The following is a 22,305-nucleotide window of genomic DNA, read 5'->3' on the forward strand; positions in this document are numbered from 1 at the left end:
CGACCGTTTCAACTGATCTGTGTTACTATGGTTACTGCGAGGAGGGTGGAACTTGTCTGACTATTAATGGAAGCCGAGTTTGTTTCTGTCCCGAAAATTTTGCTGGCAACAGATGCCGTAAGTAGCCTCTACATTTGTAAAACGAAACAGGAACACCTCAAGAAAATGTTTACCCAGCAGAATTTCGTAAGAAAAAAAGATGTTAAGGGAAGCAGATTTTCCTGCCTAACAACTTCGGTTGGACTTCTTGAACTGTGATTGATGATCTCACAATTCCATTTTGTCACTTTTATCGTGATACATTTTACTTGCACAAAATTAATTTGCGTATGTTTATTGATTTTATGACTATATGTTACTATTTAAAGTCCAATGCTCTTTTTGATGATTAACGGTAAGTTGTATAATTTCACTTTAACAACTTAAAAATAGGGCAATATCATTCCCCCAGATAAATGTATTGTGAGGAAGAATTCCTAGCAGTATTTGTAAACATCCATGACAAGTGGCACAAATCGTGACAAGTCTCACCCCCAACTTTACACAAAAAACAAAAGCACTTTCCCAGGACACTGAGTAAGGATGATTTCCCACTATTTTATCTCTAGAGTAGAATTCTCAAATCGTTCCATTGTCCTTTCTTAATGGTTGTTCACACTTCAACAGGTGGCCCATATCCTCTGTAAGCCCATGTCCAGTATTAGCCCCCCCCCCCTAACATTCCTGACCACCCACCCTTACCCCCCCCCCCCCCCCCCCGTTGACCATTACATCATCTCACTTCTAGAATCTAGGTGTCACACAATCTTATATCATTTCTAAATTTAGAGTTCCCCCACCACCAAAACCCTATATTTTCCCTAAAAATTAGGTGGATCAGTTTCGGATTCTTTAATCGTGTATTTTATTTTTTGACAGTTTCCTTATAAGTTTTCAATTGTTTATGTTTATTCTTTCAATTGCAGAATACCGAGATATCTGCCATTTGGATTTCCCATGTGATATTAATCATGGCCGTTGTATTCTGATTGATTCTAACACATGGCAATGTGATTGCAAAGATGGACGCAGTGGAAATTGCTCTACAGGTAAGCATGCTGTATGAGACCCTGCCTTCTCGAGACGCCTAAAAGTAACACTTGTTGTCCCACTAACAATGCCCCGACCGGGCCGGTGCGAGCTGAACAGCCTTGATATTCTAGACTATATTCCACTATCTAACAGGGTAGGGCAAACTGTATGGGACCATGCCTTCCCGAGATGCCTGGAAGTAACGCTGTTTGTCTCACTTACAACATGCAGATATTTAATAGTTTCTGTTTTAAAAGTATTTTCAAATTTGGTAGCCTTATTACTCTCGTGGCCCCAAATCCCAAATATATTTCCTATCCTATATTTTCACCAACATCCGGTTGTTTGAAGTTTATCCCGCCTCTATTTCCCGCCTACGTGCATCACCAAGCTAGTCCGCCTCCACAGTCCTTGAGCAGCATTCAGCATCAGAGTCTAGCTTTCTCCGTAAGACGATCAGAGCATACTGATCGAAACGTCGAGTGGAAACCAACGGTTCTTTTCAGAACCACCCCAATTCATTAGAGATTACATGGTGTTACTGCAAACCTTTTCATAAGGGCTATGCCGTACATATGTGCATCCTTTAATACATTTTAGGTATTTTGCCAAAATGTTGTTGTTGATAAGTCAGCATCTTGTGGAGTAAAGACTAGCTACGCCTAACTACAGAGTGTTGATTATTCACATCACATTATGACTATACCTGTCCTACAGAGTCACTTGGACCATCAAAGTGTGCCAACGTAACTTGCATGAATGGGGGAACCTGCTACCACAACAGCACTACAATCGATGACACATACTGCGTCTGTGATGATCAACACTACGGACCTTTCTGTGGTATGGGAAACACTTAAACTATTTTATTAATGTTATCACTTTGTCGTGGGCCCGAAAATTACTTGAGAGTTGAGAATTGACAGGAATAATTTTTGTGTTGACGATAATGCTTGTTTAATATGTGGCAAAATCAAGTCCTCCGGGACAATGCCGCTGCCGATATCCTGACGATTTCGAGTGCATTTTTACATAAGGCCGAGAGTTAACTCTGCACAGATATGCAATAACTGATATTTAATAACTGTTATTTTAACAAGTTTTTGGTTGTATTTATGCTTGTCATGTCCCCATGGGACAATATACATGTGGCTTGTGTATTACAATTGACTTGAGCGAAAAATTACTATGATTTGACTTGAGCGAAATTTACTTGTGATTCGATTTGATAACAAAATGACTCTGTTACGAACACTGCAGTACTGTGAACTCAAACTGACAATAATGTGTTTTCCCTTCACCAGAGAATTTTGTCACTTGTGAGGGCGTAGAATGTCATTTTGGTACGTGTAAGGAATACCATGGAGAAACAGTCTGCCACTGCTCCACAGGTCGTAGGGGCCCACATTGCGACCTCTGTAAGTACAAGTAGTGTTCATTAGGATTTGGAGGTACATCGGCCGGTTGACCACGTCAGAGCCAACGAACAGCTCTTCCTGGGTAACTCCACCCACAAATTACATACACGACGAACGTTGCACAAGGTTCCTTTATTGTAAGTCGTTTCACAGGGTGAATATTCATTCAGCGGCCTCTGAGATGACGAAACACAGAGGCCGACGCATGAATATTCACCCTGCTGTAATGAATCAGAATAAAAGGAAACCTGCGCAACGTTCCTCGTATATGTAAATTGTGGGTGGAGCTACCCAGGGAGAGCTGTTCATTGGCTCTGACGTGGTCGTCGACCGGCCGATGTACCTCCAAAACCTTTGAACACTATAGTCTCACTTTGATTTATATCCTCTATATCTCAACCAAACAAGGATGGCGAAAACATAATGGGAGACTTTTGAGACTCTGGCAGCAGCAGGCAAAACGTTCCTTGTTTGTTGTGGCTCAGTTGTGCCCGCGCGTATAGTAATTCTGAGCACACATTCTAATGACAAGACACTGTGAAAAAGGACCGTCCAAAAGTATCCTATTGAGTCTTCTCAGATATTTGTTCATGCATTGTATTTTTGTTTTTCCAGTAACTTACCTTGATTCATGCGTTAGCTTTCATCGGCCATCACCCTGTCGAAATGGAGGATTGTGCGTCACTGACTTGGAAGATAAGGTGTTCTGTAAATGCCCAGAAGGTTTGGTTGGTCGCAAGTGCGAGTTTGAAGGTACATACATTAAGGGAAACTCGGGCTTGTTTCACTGTTGTCTCTTTGGGGTTGTCACTGCATCTTCTAGACATAGCTTAAAATCCTCTTTGGAGTGGCGTTTCGAGCAGTTAAAGAGCACACGACTAATAGTCTCTTGTGTTTCTGATCATGCAGCAGAATGTGGGTTTGAGTCCCGTTCTTGACACTCTTGTAGTCGTACCCGCTTGTAGTGTCATCAAGCAAGACATTTAACCATTACTGTTTCGTCATTTTGTAAGACGTAAAGCTGTAGGTCCCGTGTGTTGTGTAATGCTTGCAAAAGAACCCACTTACAAAGATTGCAAAGGACGCCGTGGTGTTTCTGGCAGAGGCTGCTAAGTGCACTGGCACCTTGTGAACCCTTGTCAATGTCTCATAGTCAAACAACTTTTTTGTTTCTGTTTGTTTATCATAAACGCCTATAAAGTACCTTGTTTGTACATACGTGCGGTATACAAGAACTTAGTGCTAGTAGCAGCAGCGGCAGCGGCAGCGGTAGTGGTAGTAGTAGTATCAATAGTAAAATAATCATACTAATTCGTGTTGCATGAACAACGCAACTTAGTTGCATAATAAAGCATTTATAAAGAGACCTTAAAAAATACAATTTAATGTATTTGTTTGTCCCCAGATCCGTGTATAGATTTGACCTGCGAGAACGGAGGAACCTGTAAGGTATATTCGAATTCAGGTTGGGCGAGCTGTCGTTGTAGTAGAGAATGGACTGGATTTCACTGTGAAACTCGTAAGAAATCTGACCTATCATACTATTTGCTCCCTGAAACAAAACCGCCAAAATCAATTTACATTTGTATGTGAATTGGGTTGTACTATTAATTTAACACGATACAATATTGAATGTTTTGCAGATTAAACAGTAATCATGTGACTGTTCCAAGGCTGTGGGTACTTTTTGTACAACATAAAACAAAACGTTTCATTAAGCTTCCCTAAAGATATTGTTTGCTGGAACTTTTCGTGAAATTGTTTCAATTATTTCTCAAAAACTATACAGCACCTCATCAAGTAATGTTTTTATCGAAGCTTTTTAACGTCATTATCTTCAAAACGTTTGAAGGTTGAATGTTAATCTGTGGAATTTTGTTTGTGTATACGACAAAAAGTACCCAGAGTCTTTTACGCACTATGTGTGTTTCAAAGACTCAATCTTATGTCACATCATGTAAAACAAGCGTGTATGCCACAATATCTCACACTACCTCTTTTTGATTGCTGTTAATCAAACATAATTCGTTCATTTCCAATATTATTTGGTTATGCACTGTCAACTAAATTTGAGTATCAGAGTTGGATTGCTTCTAAAGACACTGCACACTATTGGTAATTGTCAAATTTAGCTCAATCGGTCATAATGAAAGAAAATACACTATTGTTACACGCAGTTGTGTGCTGAGACCTCAAATTATAAATCTGAGGTCTCGAAATCAAATTCGTGGAAAATTACTCACAATGTTTTATACTATCAACCTCTCCCCATTACTCGTTACCAAGTGGTGAGGTTTTATGCTAATATTTATTTTGAGTAATTACCAATGGTGTCCACTGCCTTTAAAGGTAAACACAAATACCACAATAGTGTGTGACTATACTGCAGGTTATGAATTTAAGTGTTTTATTTTTTTCTGATGATAGAGATGTGCCTCGATGATGTGTGTATAAATGGCGGAACTTGCCGATACCTTGAAGATGGGTCAATATGTTCCTGCTTACCTGGATTCACTGGTACATCCTGTGATACAAGTAAGTATCAACCACTTATCAAAAAGGAGGTCAATAATAAGGGAAAACAGGGGGTAGCAACGAGTTCTTCAACGGCCGTTTAAAGCCGGCAGGGTCGGCGGCCGCATGATAAAGACCTGAGCCGAAGTTCGTGATCGGAAGGAGCCACATGCAATAGCCGAAACACCGACTTGATATCTGCTTCGCGAGCCAGGCATGGTGGGTCGACAATATTGAACCTCCTAGAGTGGAAACGACAAATTGTGAATGAATCAAAACTCGCCTGGTTCATGCTTTGGGACGAAACCTATGTGACAGCACTGTAAATTAAGAAATGGCTTATTAATACGAGGCCATGCAATCCTACTGAAGAGCTATCTCTTTATTCGACTTAGTTAAAACAATATCTGCCCTTTCTAAAGCTGAACTGGGGCACCCGAAATCCCTACTAATACGTGGCCCTGTATCACCCAAATGAAAGCCATTAGCGAAACCATCCGCCAATAAGTGAGCGCTACGCATCTCCGGGTAACTGCCTAGCCAAGACTGCAAAGTGACGATATTAATTGACGTTTTCTTATTAACCATGCCATTTGATGTGTTTATACAATAACAAACTGTAATGTTGTTCTCCAGCACTACCACCTGCATGTGATAGTTCGCCCTGTCTCAATGGAGGGACCTGTAGTGATGATTGGGTTAACGTGGAGTGTTCATGTGAAGCAGGATGGCAAGGGGATTACTGTGAACAAGGTAAGATATGCGTCAATCTAACGGGCCCGTTTACGTAGAGCTGCTTAAGCACAAAATCTACAGCTAAGCACAACCAAATGATGCTTACCAGAATAAAAGCCAAAACTACCACGTCGCATGCGCAATTTGTGACTAATTCATCCTGCTCATTTCTTCAATAGCAAACCAGTTTAAAGGCAATGGACACTATTTAATTGGTAATTATTCAAAATAATTATTAGCATCTTTCCCACTATCCTTATTCATATACTTCCCACACATTTCTATGTACACTCTATCAGCCGACACCCGGATCCTTTCTTATGATAAACTTACCCCCAAGATTATGCAAATAAGCTGTGAGGTTAAACTTGAGGTTCACAGCTCCTCATGTTGGGGTATCCCCTCTGGGTCAAAAGTGCGCATAATGAATAATTAATATTGACCCCAAACAACCATGGCCAATTGGGTCCTGGTACCAAGCCCTTCATGAATGCTTACACAGAGTTAAAAAGAACTTGAACACATTTATGCAGTAATCACAGAACTCGGGAAAGCATTGCGTACAAATATGAGTAGTGTTTAACATCAATATAAGGGTAAACACAAATGTCTTTCAATTCGACCATGAAAATGGAAGGAGTAGGAGGACATGACATCAGTGGGCAAGCACATTTTTTCAGTAATGTTCGATTAAGAATACAATATAATGAGTTGATTACAATAACAAACTTTGGTGTATTGTTTATCTCCAGAAATACCTTCTCCATGTGCGAGTTGGGCCTGTTATAACGGAGGGAGATGTTATACAGGAGCTGGGGGTGCCGCTTATTGTAATTGTCAAGCAGCATGGCAAGGAGATCACTGTGAACAAGGTAGGACACCAGACCCATACAAGATCTATAGGGCCCGTTTACGTAGATCTCCTTAAAGTCACTGCAGCCGATTTCACGAAACTGCGTAAGTACACTTGCGCAACGTTTATGGCGTAAGTTGCGCCACAAATTTACGGTCGAGTTACGCCGATTTCACGACATTTACCCCACGTATATAAAAGTGGCGCAAGTCTGAAAAGTTGCGCCACAAAAATGGCACAACTTACGTACTCTATTTTGATGGCGCAAGTCAGTATGGTATAGCGCATGTAAACTGCACCGTCACAACTTACTGCTTAAAGCCCGGTTCATACTCCCTGCAAATGCGAACGCGAAGCGAGTTTTGACTTCAATGTGACGTCACAACCCTCCTTTCTCTTTCGATATTCGTAAGTAAGTTGAGCTGGTCACGCTATTCCTTGGGCAGCGACGAAGGTTGGTAAGTGCCGAAATATATTTAGCAAAACAAAACAAACACAACTTAATCAGCCATTGTTTTTTTATTGTTCAAGGGCCCACCCCACCAAAATAATACACAAACAAATTAAAGTACGTTGAAGAATTGTTTTAAAACTACAATGAAGATATTGTCAGAAGATAACATAATGATAATTACAAATTTTGTCCTTAAAACACTTCAAAAGAAATCAAAATATTTTGGAGCATGGTTTTCATGTTATTTATTAGTTCATATAAAACAAATCTTTAACAAGATTTGTTTTATAGTAACAGTAATATGGCTAATGACTCACGATTTGTGTTTGTAACTTGCATTAATAGCCAACTTTTTGTGTAACTATTAAGCTATTTAATTGGGCCCATTAGCTAAATAAGACTTCAAAGTAATATTCCAGTTTGCTGGGTGGGAAATTAACTTTGATGTGTTTATACAATAACAAACTGTAAAACTTGTTCTCCAGAAATGCCACCTCCATGTGATAGTTCGCCCTGTCTCAATGGAGGGAGCTGTAGCGATGATTTTGGTTACGTGGAGTGTTCATGTGAAGCAGGATGGCAAGGAGATTATTGTGCACAAGGTAAGATGTGCATCAATCTATAGGGCCCGTTTATACGTAGAGCTGCTTAAGCACAAAACTACAGCTCAGCTCAACCGAATGATGGCTAATTTGATGCGATTGTTGATCAGTATTGCTTAGAGTATTTCCCAGCCACTGCGACTTTTTATTGTTACAATTCTTAGAACTTTATACTGAGAGTAGGATTGCTTAAATACAAACACAAATGGCACAGTAGCAAGTGATAACTAGTGCAGGTTTTGATTGTAAGTGTTTTTTTTCCCCCTAATATAGACACAACTAGATGCCCTGGTGCTATAACGTGTATGAATGGCAGATGCATAAATGGAGTTAGTGGGCCAAGATGTCTGTGCATACAAGATTTCACTGGTACACACTGTGAGACAAGTAAGTATACTATCAGCCACCTATCAAAGAGGAAGTCAAATTCACAAATACCTGAGACAGTTTATCCATTCTAATTGGTCGAGAGGGCATCACGTGGGGGTGTTTAAACGGATGATATAACACCAGTAAAAATGGAGCGTGACATGCGAGCTTGCACCTGTGCTTATACGCCACTACTAATATTTATGCGTGAGGTACGTCAAATGCTAACTCAAAACGAGGCGACGGGCGCAGCCCCTGCAAGTATGAGGGACGTGCGCCCATAGCCTGATTTTGGGTTAGAACTATGACGTCATGCATAAATGTTAAGAGAGGCATATAAGACAGTTTCATGTTTTTCTTTTTGTATGTTGTTGTGAACACAAACTATTTAAATTTATTAACAAACCAGAGTTAGTCTCTTCAATGTTTATACTTTCATGTTTGCACTGACACTAGAGAATAGCTCAAAGAGCAAAGTCAATCAGCAAAAAGAAAAAAAACATTTTTTTTATTAACCATCATTTGATGTGTTTATACAACAAAGAATTGTATTTTTTTTTCCAGAAATACCAACTCCGTGTGATAGTTCGCCCTGTCTCAATGGAGGGAGCTGTAGGGATGATTGGGGTTACGCGGACTGTTCGTGTGATGAAGGATGGCAAGGGAATTTCTGTGAACAAGGTAGGATACCAGACCCATTATAAGATATATGCATATATGTATGACATCAGTGTACAAACACATTTTGTTTCAGTAATGTTCGCTTAAACATACAATATAATATGTTTATTACAATAACTTCGGTGTATTGTTTATCTCCAGAAATAATTTCTCCATGTGCAAACTGGACCTGTCATAATGGAGGGAGCTGCTATCTGCGATCTTGGGGTACCGCGTATTGTGATTGTCAAACAGCATGGCAAGGAGATCACTGTGAACAAGGTAGGACACCAGACCCGTATTAGATATGCATTAATCTATTGGGCCTGTTTACGTAGAGCTGCTTAAGCACACAAACTAGCTAAGCACAACCAAAATAAGGTTACCAGCAAAACTAACCTTTTACTAAGCACAATTATAAGTGACTTGTATCCTGCTCATTTCTGGAATAGCGGACAAATATCGTCAAGGATTGTTTGTTGCGTTCTAGGCCTATAAGCAGATTATGAAATTGGGTCCAGGTCCATATAGGGTGTACCTGTTGACATCATCGCCCTCAGCAAATCCCTTTTTAAGATTCAGATTTCGTGTATAATTTTGCGGTGCTATATTTTAGGCCCTCTGAGACCTGCAACATCACTTTCGAACCCTTGATACAAAACAAATACAGTTTTGTGTTTTTACCTGACACCAATGTGCACTGTACACTCAATATTTTTCCAGGTTTTTTGGAGCAACAATTGGCTGTGGAATTTCGTTCGCAGAACTCGGGGTATCATTGTCACAACATTCATTTTTATAACCAAAAAAAGGGGGGGGGACGTCGTTTTTAGTTAAAGTGTTATTTATCATAATTGCAGCCGAGTATGGTCCGTCGGTACGAGTCTTGCCATAATTATGTATTTACTGTGTAGCTGTGTTTTTTCTTTTACCCGCTATATGTCACGTGATCACATTTAAACATTGGTAGCGAAATTGGTATGTTCGACCACCGAAATAGAAGGATGTAGCCAGTGGGAAAACATACAATATAAGGCCTAGTGTGTTTATTACAATAACAAACTTTGGTGTATTTTTTATTTCCAGTAATACCTCAATGTGTAGATTGGATCTGTCTTAATGGAGGGACCTGTAATAAGGATATGTGGGACGGGCCGATCTGTGATTGTGATTTAGGATGGTATGGAGTTCACTGTGACGAACGGAGGGGATCATCATGTAAGATATGCATTAAATCTATAGGGCCCATTTACGTAGAGCTGCTTAAGCACACAAACTATAGCTAAGCACAACCAAATGATGCTTACCAGAATAAGATTCACAGCCAATGTACCCTGTCACATGTACACTCCGTGACTGGTATCCTGCTGACTAATGCGATAGCAGGCAACTTTTAAGCGATACTTTGTGTTTAAGCAGCTCTATGAAATTCGGACCAGGCCCTCTTTTATGGAGCTGCTTAAGCATAAAAAGCAGCTGTGCCTAGAACAAAATCCTTACCACATTAAGGTTGGCAGCGAAACAACCATGTCACCTAGGTATATATATAAATAGTTATAAATATTTAATTTCTCGGAAATAAAAAGTACAAAAATGCACACTAATTAAAAACATTTAACAAAAAATGCAAAGAGCAATTTAAAAACAGTAAAGAAAGGGAAACAGTTGAGTTCCGAACTATTTCCTTAAAGAAACAAAATCCTGTCGAAAGGCTCTCCTCTCCAGCTGATCCTAAGAACAAGAAACACAAAATATTTATAACATTATATAAGTATAGCAGCAATAAAAGCAAAGACGCATACAAAACAAAATACATACGATGGCAAGTTAAAGACATAAAATAAAATTAAAATTAAAAAAAGTTTGGCTCAGGTCTTAACAGAAATGTTTAAACATGTTGCCATCATCACCTACCTTAGGCATCTTTACAGTCAATGTTTACACCTTTATGCTAATTTTTGCAACGGGATGAGGAAAAAAATCTGTATTTTTAATCTACTAACACCAATGTGTAGAACTGTATACATTCAATAGTTTTCCGAATTGTCAAAGAAAAACAATTACCCGTGGATTTGTGTTAACAGAACTCATGAAAGAACTGTTTGAGTACGAGTAGTGTTTAACACATATCATTATAAAGGTAAAAACAGGGTACATTCAATTCAGCCACCAAAATGGCTGACAACAGGCATGCGTGGTTTTGATTAAAATATTTTTATTTCCATATAATGCAGCCAAAGAATGCCGTGGACTAAACCCATGTTGGCAAGGCGGAATATGCATATCATATATTGCAGGCGAAGATCCAATATGTAACTGCTCACTCGGGTTTACTGGTACATACTGCGATGAGCCAAGTAAGTATACAAGTCAACCAGAATAATTCCTCCATTTCTGGAATGCAAAGCCTTATTAACAAAAAGGTGCATGAACACCATAAAAACAACGCAGCTTAGTTACAATAAACCATTTACAAAGGAACCTTAGGTTTACAATAGCGACCTTTAAAGGCAGTGGACAACATTGTGAGAAACAACTACCTCTGAAGTGACGTAGTTTTCGAGAAAGAAGTAATTTTCCACGAGTTTGATTTCGAGACCTCAAGTTTAGAATTTGCGAAATCAAGCATCTGAAAGCATACAACTCGTGTGACAAGGGTGTTTTTTTCTTTCATAGTTATCTCGCAACTTCGACGACCATTCAAGCTCAAAATTTCACAGGTTTGTTATTTCATGCATATATTGAGGTACACCAAGTGAGAAGACTGGTCTTTGACAATTACCAATAGTGTCCACTGTCTGTAAGTTTTTATTCGTTTTTGTCTCCAGATCCGTGTGATTATTTGACCTGCAATAATGGAGGAACCTGTGTGGTTTTGATGGGTGAAGCGTACTGCAGATGTGTTTATTCAGAATGGCGTGGAGCTAACTGTGAAACTCGTAAGAAACCAGACCCATTTATAACAAATTATTTCAAATGAAAAAATTGCTCCCTTAAACAAAACCGCCTAAATCAATTTACATTTGTAAATGATTTGGATTCTTATTTCAACACGGTATAATCCATAACATTTTTGACTACGCTGATTCATAACGTTGCAGAGGGTTTGGATACGATACAAAACACCATGTCCACAGATTTACATTAAAGTTTACACGGCTCGAAGATAATATAGGTATAGACAGCTTCCCTTAAAATATAACTTGCCAAGGTGGTGCGGTAGTTTTTGAGAAAATAGTAAAACAAAGTTAATTGTTATTTTTATGCATAATGTCGGGATACACCAAATGAGACACAGGCGTGTAACACATGTTTTGATTTTTAAGTGTTTTGTTTTCCTCCAGGTATAGACCCTGTAAGTTGCCTGAGTGTAATATGCATGAATGGTGGCACATGCCTACCCCATGCACGTGATGGTGCAACATGTGACTGCCCTCTAGAGTTTACGGGTGCATACTGTGAGACAAGTAAGTATGTCAACCACTTATATCAAAGAGGAAGTCAAATGTGCAAAAACTCTTGTTGTTCCTCCATTGGTAGCAGTTATTTTATTCAAGGTGTCTGAGCAAATGTACAAGAAGTAAATCACAAAGCTAAAAAGAAATAACGTAACTTGTTTTTGGTTTTATCTATAAGTAATAATTTTTAGAGGATTTGAGTGAAAATTTTCTTATATTATTGTCCGAACCAGTGATCTTTGCACCATTTTTATGTTTGTTGTGTCTGTTAGGGGATCAATCTTTGAAATTACTTTACAAAATAAAGTACATTATACACTTCAATACTTACTTTCATGTTTGCACTGACAATAGTGAGAATATTTCAAAGAGCAAAGTCAATCAGCAGAAAAACAATATCTTTTTTTTTTTTAGTCATAATTGATTAACCAGACCATTCGATATGTTTATCCAGATTTACATGTACCAACTCCATGTGATAGTTCGCCCTGTCTCAATGGAGGGAGCTGTAGGGATGATTGGGGTTACGCGGACTGTTCGTGTGATGAAGGGTGGCAAGGAGATAACTGTGAACAGGGTAAGGATACCAGACCCATTATAAGATATGCATCGATTGATACGTATAGCTGCTTATAAGCACAACAATTAAAGCTAAGCACATCCAAATGGTGCTTACCAGAATAACGGCCAAACATCAATGTCAATGATAAATGACTGGTCATTTCATCCTGCTCATTACTTCAATAGCAGAAAATTGTTGAGCAATATTTTCTATGTAATCAGTTCTATGAAATTCGGACCAAGGCCCTCTTTTATGGAGCTGCTCAAGCATAAAAAGCAGCTGTGCATAGAAAAACAAAACAAAACATTCCTACCACATTGAGGGTAAAAACAAAGTACATTCAATTCGACCACCAAAATGGAAGGCTGTGCAGACGTAACTATGACATAAGTGGGCAAACACGTTTTTCAGTAATGTTAAGTTAAACATACAACATAATGTGTTAATTTACAAAGACAAAGTTTATGTGTATTATTTATCTCCAGAAATGCCTTTTCCATGTGCAAGCTGGGCCTGTTATAATGGAGGGAGATGTTATACAGGAGCTGGGGGTGCCGCTTATTGTGATTGTCAAACAGCATGGCAAGGAGATCACTGTAAACAAGGTAGGATACCAGACCCACATAAGATCTAAAGGGCCCGTTTACGTAGATCTCCTTAAGCACAAAAACTAGCTAAGCACAACCAAATGATGCTTACCCAGAATTATCAGCCAAACTACCATGTCACATGTGCAATTTGTGACTGATTTATTCTGCTCATTTCTGCAATAGCAGACAATGTTTATAGACACTGGACACTATTGGTTATTGTCAAAGACTAGTCTTCACAGTTGGTGTATTTCAACATAGACACGTATTGCATAAATAACAAACCTGTGAAAATTTGAGCTCAATCGGTTGTCGAAGGTGCGAGATATTAATGAAAGAAAAAACTCCCTTGTCGCACCATGGTCACACGGAGTTGTGTTCTTTCAGATGCTTGATTTCGAGACCTCAAATTCTAAATCTGAGGTATCAAAATCAAATTCGTGGAAAATTACTTCTTTCTCGAAAACTACGTTACTTCAAGGGAGCTGCTTTTCACAATGTTTTATACTATCCACCTCTCGCCATTACTCGTATTCGTAATCAAGAAATGTTTTGTGATAATAATTATTTTGAGTAATTACCAATAGTGTTCACTGCCTTACACTTTCATGGAGCTGTTTAAAGAATACAAAGTAGCTTTGCATATAGAAAGAAAAACAACAACATTCGTACCACTTAGGTTGTCAGTGAAACTCCCATGTCACATGTTCAACTATTGGTGACTTGTATCCTGCTCGTTTCTGCAATAGCAGACAATTATTGTCGATGACTATTTGTTGCTTAGGCCTATTAAGCAGATTATGAAATTCGACTCGAGCCTTGATAGAATTGACCTGTTGACACCATCACATACTAATCTAATCTTGTTTTACCAGTTTAAGATTCAGATTTATGTGTGATTGTGTGGTGCTATTTTTTTGCACTGTGTGCAAATGGCATACTAATAGACGAGCAATATCGTTACAGGCAGTTTGTACACCTTTATGCTAAATTTCGAAGCGGGACGAAGAAAATAATCTGTATTTTTAATCTACACCAATGTGTATTTTAGCACTGTACACTCGAGTGCACTCAATACTTTCAAATTTTTTAAGAAAAAAAAATACCGGTGCTGTTGATTTTTGTTCACTAAACACGGGAAAGAACTGCATGAGTAGTGTTTAGTACAGGTCATTATAAAGGTAAGAACAAATTACATTCAATTCGGCCACCAAATGGCTGACAACAGGCATGCGTATGACATCATCAGTAGTTTTTATTCAAATATTTTGTATCCATAGTAGCCAAAGAGTGCCGTGGACTAAACCCATGTCAGAATGGCGGAATGCCAAGTAAGGTTTTATGCTAATAAATATATTGAGTAATTACCAATAGTGTTCACTGCTTTTAAGAAGAACCTTTATGTTTATGTTTTCCTTGTGTCTGTTGGGGGAAAATAATTACCGTTATACTCTTCAATGTTTATATTATGTTCAAGTTTGCACTGACAATAGTGAGAATTGTTGAAAGAGCAAAACGTTTCAGCAGAACTAAACTATTCACATAACCATTATTGTTGTTGACGTGTTTATACAATAACATACTTTGGTGTATTGTTTATCCTCAGAAATACCCTCTCCATGTGCAAATTTGCCCTGTCTTAATGGAGGGAGCTGTACGGATACTTGGGGTGTCGCAATCTGTGACTGTGAGGCAGAATGGTATGGAGAACACTGTGAACAGGGTAGGACACCAGACTCACATAAGATTATGCATTAATCTATAGGGCCCGTTTACGTAGAGTTGATTAAGCACATAAACTAGCTTAGCACAACCAAATGATGCTTACCAGCAAAAACTACCACGTCACATGAAAAACTTGTGACATCCTGTTCATTGCTGCAAGTAGCAGACAAATTTTAAGCATATTGTTCTGTTTAAAGATGCTATGTCAGATTTTGGGCCGATTTGACCCAAAAATTTTGATTTAAAATTCAATACGTATTTTGATGGGGGTCGAGAAAGTTACAAGCTTTCATTTGAGCCATTGCTCGAAAAAGTCCTCCAACTATTAGGAGCAGTGAAATAAAGTGCTCAAAATAATTTTTTTCGGGATCCCGACAATATATAAAGTGACCAATTCTTATGTGTTTTAGAAGAAACGTTTTTAATTTTTGTCATGGTTCCTGACCATTAAAAGTAAAAGTTAAACTTTTTTGTCGTTAGAGCGGGTGATACTCTTTGAAATACCATTCACTCAAAAAAAAATATTTTTTTATGTTTGGGGCCAATCATCTGACATAGCATCTTTAAGCAGCTCTATGAAATTTAGACCAGGGCCAAATTCCACGGAGCTGCTTCAGCATAAAAAAGCAGCTGTGCGTAGAAAAACATTCATACCACATTAAGGTCACCAGCGAAACTACCATGTCACGTGAACACTTACATTTATTTGTTATGCCTTCATTTGTCGGGAATAAAAAGTAAAAATTAGAAACATTGTCATTATGTTAAAAAAATTATTTAAAAATAAAACAGCGAAGATCAATGTATTTACAGTAAAGAAAAAGAAACAGCTGGAGCCCGAAGGATTGCCTAAAAAAAAACATTTCCTGTCGAGAGGCTCTCCTCTCTAGCTGATCCCAAGAAAAGAACAAAAACAGCTATATGAAAGTATATAAGTATACTAGCAGCAACAAAATTACATACAAGGAACCAAGCAAGGTAAAGACATAAAAGAAAACAAACATGTATCAGGTTCACAATTAACTACAATTTTTTATTTTTGTTTTGCCTTTTCTTTGTTTATAATAGCAACTCTTCTTAAAGATGTTTTTAAAATGTTTTAATTTTGAATAATAGCCAAATGTAAAAAATACAGTTAATTAATGTTGTCACAGGTTGTCTAATGGAAGCAGTTGGTAATAGTTGTTTTGTATATTGTGTGGTACTCTAAAATATAGGGCCATGATTTGCTGTTGTAAATAGTGCTAACGCGAGCTGCTACTGTGCAACTGCTGGGGCAAGCGCTACTGGCTACTGTGCAGCTGCTACAGCTACTGTGTTGAAATGTTGTAAATAGTTTGGACAGGTGGGCAAGTGCTACTGTGCAGCAGTAAAACGTGCAATGCAAGCACAAAGGTTTTTTGTTAGGGGCGGTCCTTTGTTTTCCTTGGGGCGTTGGCTCTCAGGAATGTCTTGAGAATTTCACTGGTATGCTTGAGTGTAGATAGTGGTGGTGGTGTATATGAATGGGAGAAAGTGAAGTGATGTGCAGAGTACCAGTTCTGAAGTGAGTGGGGTGATGTGTAGGAAGTTGGGGCTATGCATTTAGAGTTCTGCTTGCGTTGCTACAGCACAGATGTTAAGTTCTGGTGAGGCACAGAGGAGGACTGAGCTCGACAAATCGTAAGTTACTTTTAATTATGTTTATGGAGGAACCCATTGGATTGAAGTAGTATTTTTCATTCAATATAAAGCATTTTGTAAAAGCATTTTTGTTTAAAGTGATTGTTGGTCCAAAAGCGGAGAATTGCAAGTTTGATAATTTTTCATTGTTTTATTGGAAAGCGTGCCGATACCATCCCATAATGTTAGCGACCTTGTTCTTGTACAGTTTTGGTTCATTTTTAATTATTATAGATGGCCCTTATCCACCCGACTTTTAAAGTCCGGGAGTGACTGCTCGGACGCCCCTGATGACATGATAAATCACATGGGACCGTCACGCCAACATTTTCATCACTAGAGTGGAGTTGGAACTTAACCGATGGCAGGGTTTTCTAGAGCTGGAAACACAGAATGCACAGATGAACATCCATGAACAGTGCACTTCTCACGACCATTGAGGAACTCTGATATTGTAGACTCAGGAGAATTAACGAGCCTAAGGAGTGGTGTGAGCCTTCGAGTAGACAGTTTGTTAAATATTGTTAAAATTATTGAGAAGTTGCAAAGTATTGGAGATATTGTTGAATTATTGAGAATTTCAAAGTACCGGAGATATATTGTTGAAATTATTGAGAAGTTGCAAAGTATTGGAGTTATTGTTGACTTATTGAGAATTTCAAAGTACCGGAGATATATTGTTGAAATTATTGAGAAGTTGCAAAGTATTGGAGTTATTGTTGAATTATTGAGAATTTCAAAGTACCGGAGATATATTGTTGAAATTATTGAGAAGTTGCAAAGTATTGGAGATATTGTTGAATTATTGAGAATTTCAAAGTACCGGAGATATATTGTTGAAATTATTGAGAAGTTGCAAAGTATTGGAGATATTGTTGAATTATTGAGAATTTCAAAGTACCGGAGATATATTGTTGAAATTATTGAGAAGTTGCAAAGTATTGGAGTTATTGTTGAATTATTGAGAATTTCAAAGTACCGGAGATATATTGTTGAAATTATTGAGAAGTTGCAAAGTATTGGAGATATTGTTGCATTATTGAGAATTTGCAAAGTACCGGAGATATATTGTTGAAATTATTGAGAAGTTGGAATTTGAGATCGAGGTGATCAAGGCGTAGAAACTTGAATCAACTACTGGCGAGTTAAGGTTACTTGAAGCCAGTAACTGTAACTCACAAGTTTAAGAGTCGGGTTGACTCAATTTAAGGTTTGGAATGAGTGAATTTTGGAAGTTGAATTTATTGTTTTTTGAGGTGTGGCCACTGCAAATAATTCAGATTGCAGAAGAGTTGCGTTGTAAATAAATTGTAATATTTTGTAAATATAATCTCTAATGGCTTGAGTGCAAATTTATTTCTGCAGTGTTGGTTTCTTCCTCGGTTGCAACAACAACCCCGATGGGTTGGTTGTGACAAATGTGAACCTGTTATACACAATGTGTGCCTTGTATCCATTTCCGCATGAGCAGACATTGTCATAAGTATGCAGTTTTATAAAATTTGGCTCCGGTTAAAACAAAATAATGTACATGTTGACACAATCACCTATTAATCAAATATTTGTGTACCAGTTTAAGATTCAGAATTCATGTGTGATTGTGTGGTGCTACTTTTTAGGTACTGTGTGCTAATAGACGAGCAACATCTTTAAACGCAAATTGACACCTTTAATGAATGTTAATTTGCATGTCAATATAACGATAATCACAAATTACATTTAATTCGACCACCAAAATGGCAGGCAATAGGCGGGCGTATGACATCAGTGGTTTTGATCCAATTGTTTATTTCCACATAATTGTAGACGGTGCACTATGTCAGAATGGTGGAACTTACCAAGCATATCTTGAAGGTGACGAACCAATATGTGACTGCCCAGTCGGATTCACTGGTACATTCTGTGAGGAGACAAGTAAGTATACCAGTCAACCAGAATAATACCTCTAGTTGTACTGTACATGTGGACTTTCAGGGGACAGATTGTTTTCAGTAGCCTACATTAAACATGTTCCCCTTTTCAAAACTTCACAAATGCAACATACATAGCAAGTAAAAGTATTTGGTTCATCACAGGGGCGTAGATATTTATTCGTTTGAAACTCCTGTAACATTTGGCCTAAGTTTTGCTCATTTGTTACTTTTGTGTGACTTAAAGGGTGCATTTAATACACAAAAAAGGAATACAAAAGTACCATCAGTGTTCCAAAAACCCATTGTGTTACTCAGCTATAGACTCCAAAAACACCAAAGTGCGCTCGCGACCAATAAGAATGAAGAAACTGTCTAATAAGCACAGATGCAAGCTCGTGTGTCACGCCCATGTTTCAACACTTTTTACTGGTGTTATATCATCCGTTCAAACACACCCACGTGTTGCCCTCTCGACCAATCAGAATGGATAAACTGTCTTAGGTATTATGAATAGCACTTTGTAAACACTATTCTTTGACTAGTTTATATTATATCTAATGTCTGTATAATTTCATGATCTTCTTATTCCACTTTTGGACTCAATATAAGTTGTGATTATCGTCAACATTATCTGATTGTGTACCCAACAGGTTATCAGTTCGCGGGGCTGGGTTTATTTTCTTTAATACCCATCACCTTGGCTGGTCTCGTTGTGGGTGGTCTGTCGCTGGCACTCTTCGTCTGGAAGGTCAACCGCTTATATACAAAGTAAGAATAACAAGAAGTTATGTTTGAACCTTTGCATGGTGTGGAGGACAAGAATAAACTGTAAATAATAGTAAACTTGCGGGTGTACAACCAACAATGTAAAAATTGATTTCTCTTTTGAGGGAGGTTTTGCTTTGAAAAGAGCTGGTTTGGTCGCGACGTTTAGGCAGCAGAGTATACTGTTAGAAACGTCGGGACCAAACCGGCTCTTTTCAGAGCCAACAGTCCCTCCAAATTTACTTTTACTAATATAGTTTATTCTTGTGAATACCAAGAGTTGGCTGATCAGCAGCGCTCTTCCACAAAGCCCTCCAAGTCAGAGCCAACACTCCCTCCAAGTTTACTATTACTAATATAGTTTATTCTTGTGAATACCAAGAGTTGGCTGATCAGCAGCGCTCTTCCACAAAGCCCTCCAAGTCAAAGACCATGCTCCTCTCCCTCCCCCTCCCCCCCAAAAAAAAAAAAATAAATAAATAAATAAATAAATAAATAAATAAATAAATAAAATAAGAATTAATAATAATAAAGAAAAAAAAAATCATAGATACAAAATTCCCATATTTTATGCATTGCTTTTATCTTTGAACTGTTGGTTCATTTTCATAGTTCCACAAAATGTGCGTTTGCCTTTGTGTATTGTAGCTGGTTGTTGGGTTTTTGGTTTGAACAAAGAAAAAAGACTGGAGACGAAGTTGAGCCAACAACCTCCGGAATATTGTGTCGGTGCTCCACCAACTGAGCTTGTCCAGCCTTGTCTTAGCGCTATCCCTGTTAGTCAATAATGTTTGTTAGGATCACACCCTTTTTTTTAAGAAACAACACGGGAGGCGGTATGCTTGGGAAGATTGGTGTTAATCTTTTCCCAGACATCCTTCCAAAACTGAGCAGTCAAAAACCATTAGCCGTTTGCTGCTGTGTGCCCAGTGATCACAGCCAAGTTACAACATGGGAAGCGGTTGCCATGGGATCACCTTGAAAGTTTTGCTTACCTTTTCCTGACCTCCATCTGGAAATATGTAGAAAAAAAAAAAAATTATGTGCCCATCCCCTGATCGAATCTACAATTCTGGCTTCTCCTATATGGAACTGGTGTTTAATTCAAAGTGTTGCGGTAATTTTGTAATGTGGGGAAATTTTCTTGGTGATTCTGCATTCTTTGTACACTCCTCACTGGAAGTCTTCAGGCCTTTATTTGTTGAGTGTAGCATTTCGTACTGTAACATGACTCTTTACCTTTGTGCTCTCTTGATTTTTGTTTAGGACCACACCACTCCTAGCACGCTCGGTATCTGTGCACACACTGACCATCTAGACGCCGCCACCTCGCTGCCAAAGATGTACAACCAAACACAGATAAAGACATCTTTATAGTCTTATAGGCCTATCAAATAAAAGTAACTTTTTTCATCATAAAAGAGTCAGATTCTTCTGCTTCAGTTCAAAACAGCTTATTGCTGTTTATGTCAAACTCAGGAATAGTTTATCTTGAATTATCCAAGATGTGTCATTTTAAACAAAACGTTTTATTTTATTTTCCCCCGCTACTTTGAAAGCTGAAACTAGGATTACAAAAACTTCTTTCTTAAAAAAAAAGAGAGAAAAAACAAATTACAACGGTTCTTTTAATAATTATTTTAACACACTGTGTGTTCTGAATCTCTTTGGTGCGTCTGTGATGAGTGTGTGTTTTGATCTAATGAATATCAAACTGATGTTTTTACATCATAAAGAGATATTTTTCGAACGTCCATTGACTAAGATAAAGGCATTTTTTAATACTTTTAGATAAAGTAAGAAATTTCTTTTTTTATGTTTGATACAATTTTTAATAATTCATAGTTTAGAATCTCTTAACATGGTCCGGTGTATATTTAGACCTATTGTATATTTATTGTTTTTCGGTGTTGGTTTGTGTCCATTAATACAAATACAAATGTTTTACTTCAAAAAGGAATGTTTCTTTTTGCCAAACACTTACTTTGATGACCAATATTGATCGATAAACCCCATTTACCAGGAACTCCAGAATATGCTTAGTCAGTTTTCTGAAATCGATACAAAGTGCACCAAAAAAATAGTTCCGAGCAGATGATTTAGGCTATTGTTGTTTTGAACATCAAACTGAAGTTATTTCATCATCATCATTTAGCGGTCGCAACCGATAATCCATGCACAACGTCACGCCAGAGGTGTTTGTCCCTCATCATGTTTGGAAGGTCTACTATCACAGCCTCCGTATCCCGATCACGTCGATGTAGTTGAGTGGTCGAGGTCCTCTATTAGGGCACCGTAGTCTCCAGTATAACACGTCAGGAATGACCTGGTCTTTGGCACGAAAGCAGTGACCTGCGAAGCGGACTCTGCGTTAGTTATTACAACATCAAAAGAAAATGTTCAAAGGTGAAACGACTTAACTTCACAGTATAAAAATAGTACAGATGGAGGCCTTTTTTTTTTAACTCTATACGTTAGAGGTAGGTCATCAACATTCTGAGAAATTTAAAATTAATTTTTAGCCGAAATATATTTCATTCTTTGAACATATGTTTTTATTCTTGGTATAATTTTAACATTCTGGGTACAATTTGACATACTTAAGGTTTTAGATTATCTTACCATATAGTCCGATGTATATTTAGACGTATTATATAATAGTTTTGGGTGTTGGGTTATGTCTCTATTATTGTTTATTTCAACGTTTGTTACTTCCATGTTCACTTGTTCACTGCAGTTGTAGACTTTTAAATGCAGTTTATACTTTTGATAATTGTCAAAAACCAGTATCATCATCCCTATACGCAAGCTTTAAAAAACCTGTGAAAACCTGTGGCGTTAAAATCAAGCATACAAAAAGGAAACACTTAAAACCTACACCAAAACAAGCTCTGATAATAACGGCTTATTTCCTACGGGGACCTTAAAAAACACAAGACATTTCAGTTGAGCGT

The 22,305-nt window shown here is 38.0% G+C and overlaps 1 protein-coding gene and 1 long non-coding RNA gene across 2 annotated transcripts; both read left to right on the forward strand.

Annotated features, from left to right (window-relative positions):
* On the forward strand, positions 1-13,330 carry LOC117290185 (fibropellin-1-like; the record flags this gene model as incomplete). The annotated part of the gene is given in 19 exon segments (XM_033771443.1): positions 1-117; positions 966-1,088; positions 1,789-1,914; positions 2,376-2,489; positions 3,105-3,242; positions 3,895-4,008; positions 4,917-5,024; positions 5,640-5,756; positions 6,491-6,610; positions 7,531-7,647; positions 7,921-8,034; positions 8,581-8,697; positions 8,839-8,958; positions 9,763-9,894; positions 10,911-11,033; positions 11,505-11,615; positions 12,021-12,143; positions 12,589-12,711; positions 13,182-13,330. Coding segments are annotated over 17 exon segments (2,028 nt in total).
* A 1,570-nt stretch (positions 13,331-14,900) lies between these two features.
* LOC117289961 lies at positions 14,901-20,692 on the forward strand. Its single transcript, XR_004519008.1, has 4 exons — positions 14,901-15,009; positions 18,480-18,587; positions 19,237-19,354; positions 20,618-20,692. It is a non-coding gene; the product is annotated as an uncharacterized LOC117289961 (long non-coding RNA).
* The last annotated feature ends 1,613 nt before the right edge of the window (positions 20,693-22,305 follow it).

Source organism: Asterias rubens, chromosome 5, assembly GCF_902459465.1.
Source record: "Asterias rubens chromosome 5, eAstRub1.3, whole genome shotgun sequence".
Classification (NCBI taxonomy): Eukaryota; Metazoa; Echinodermata; class Asteroidea; order Forcipulatida; family Asteriidae; genus Asterias; species Asterias rubens.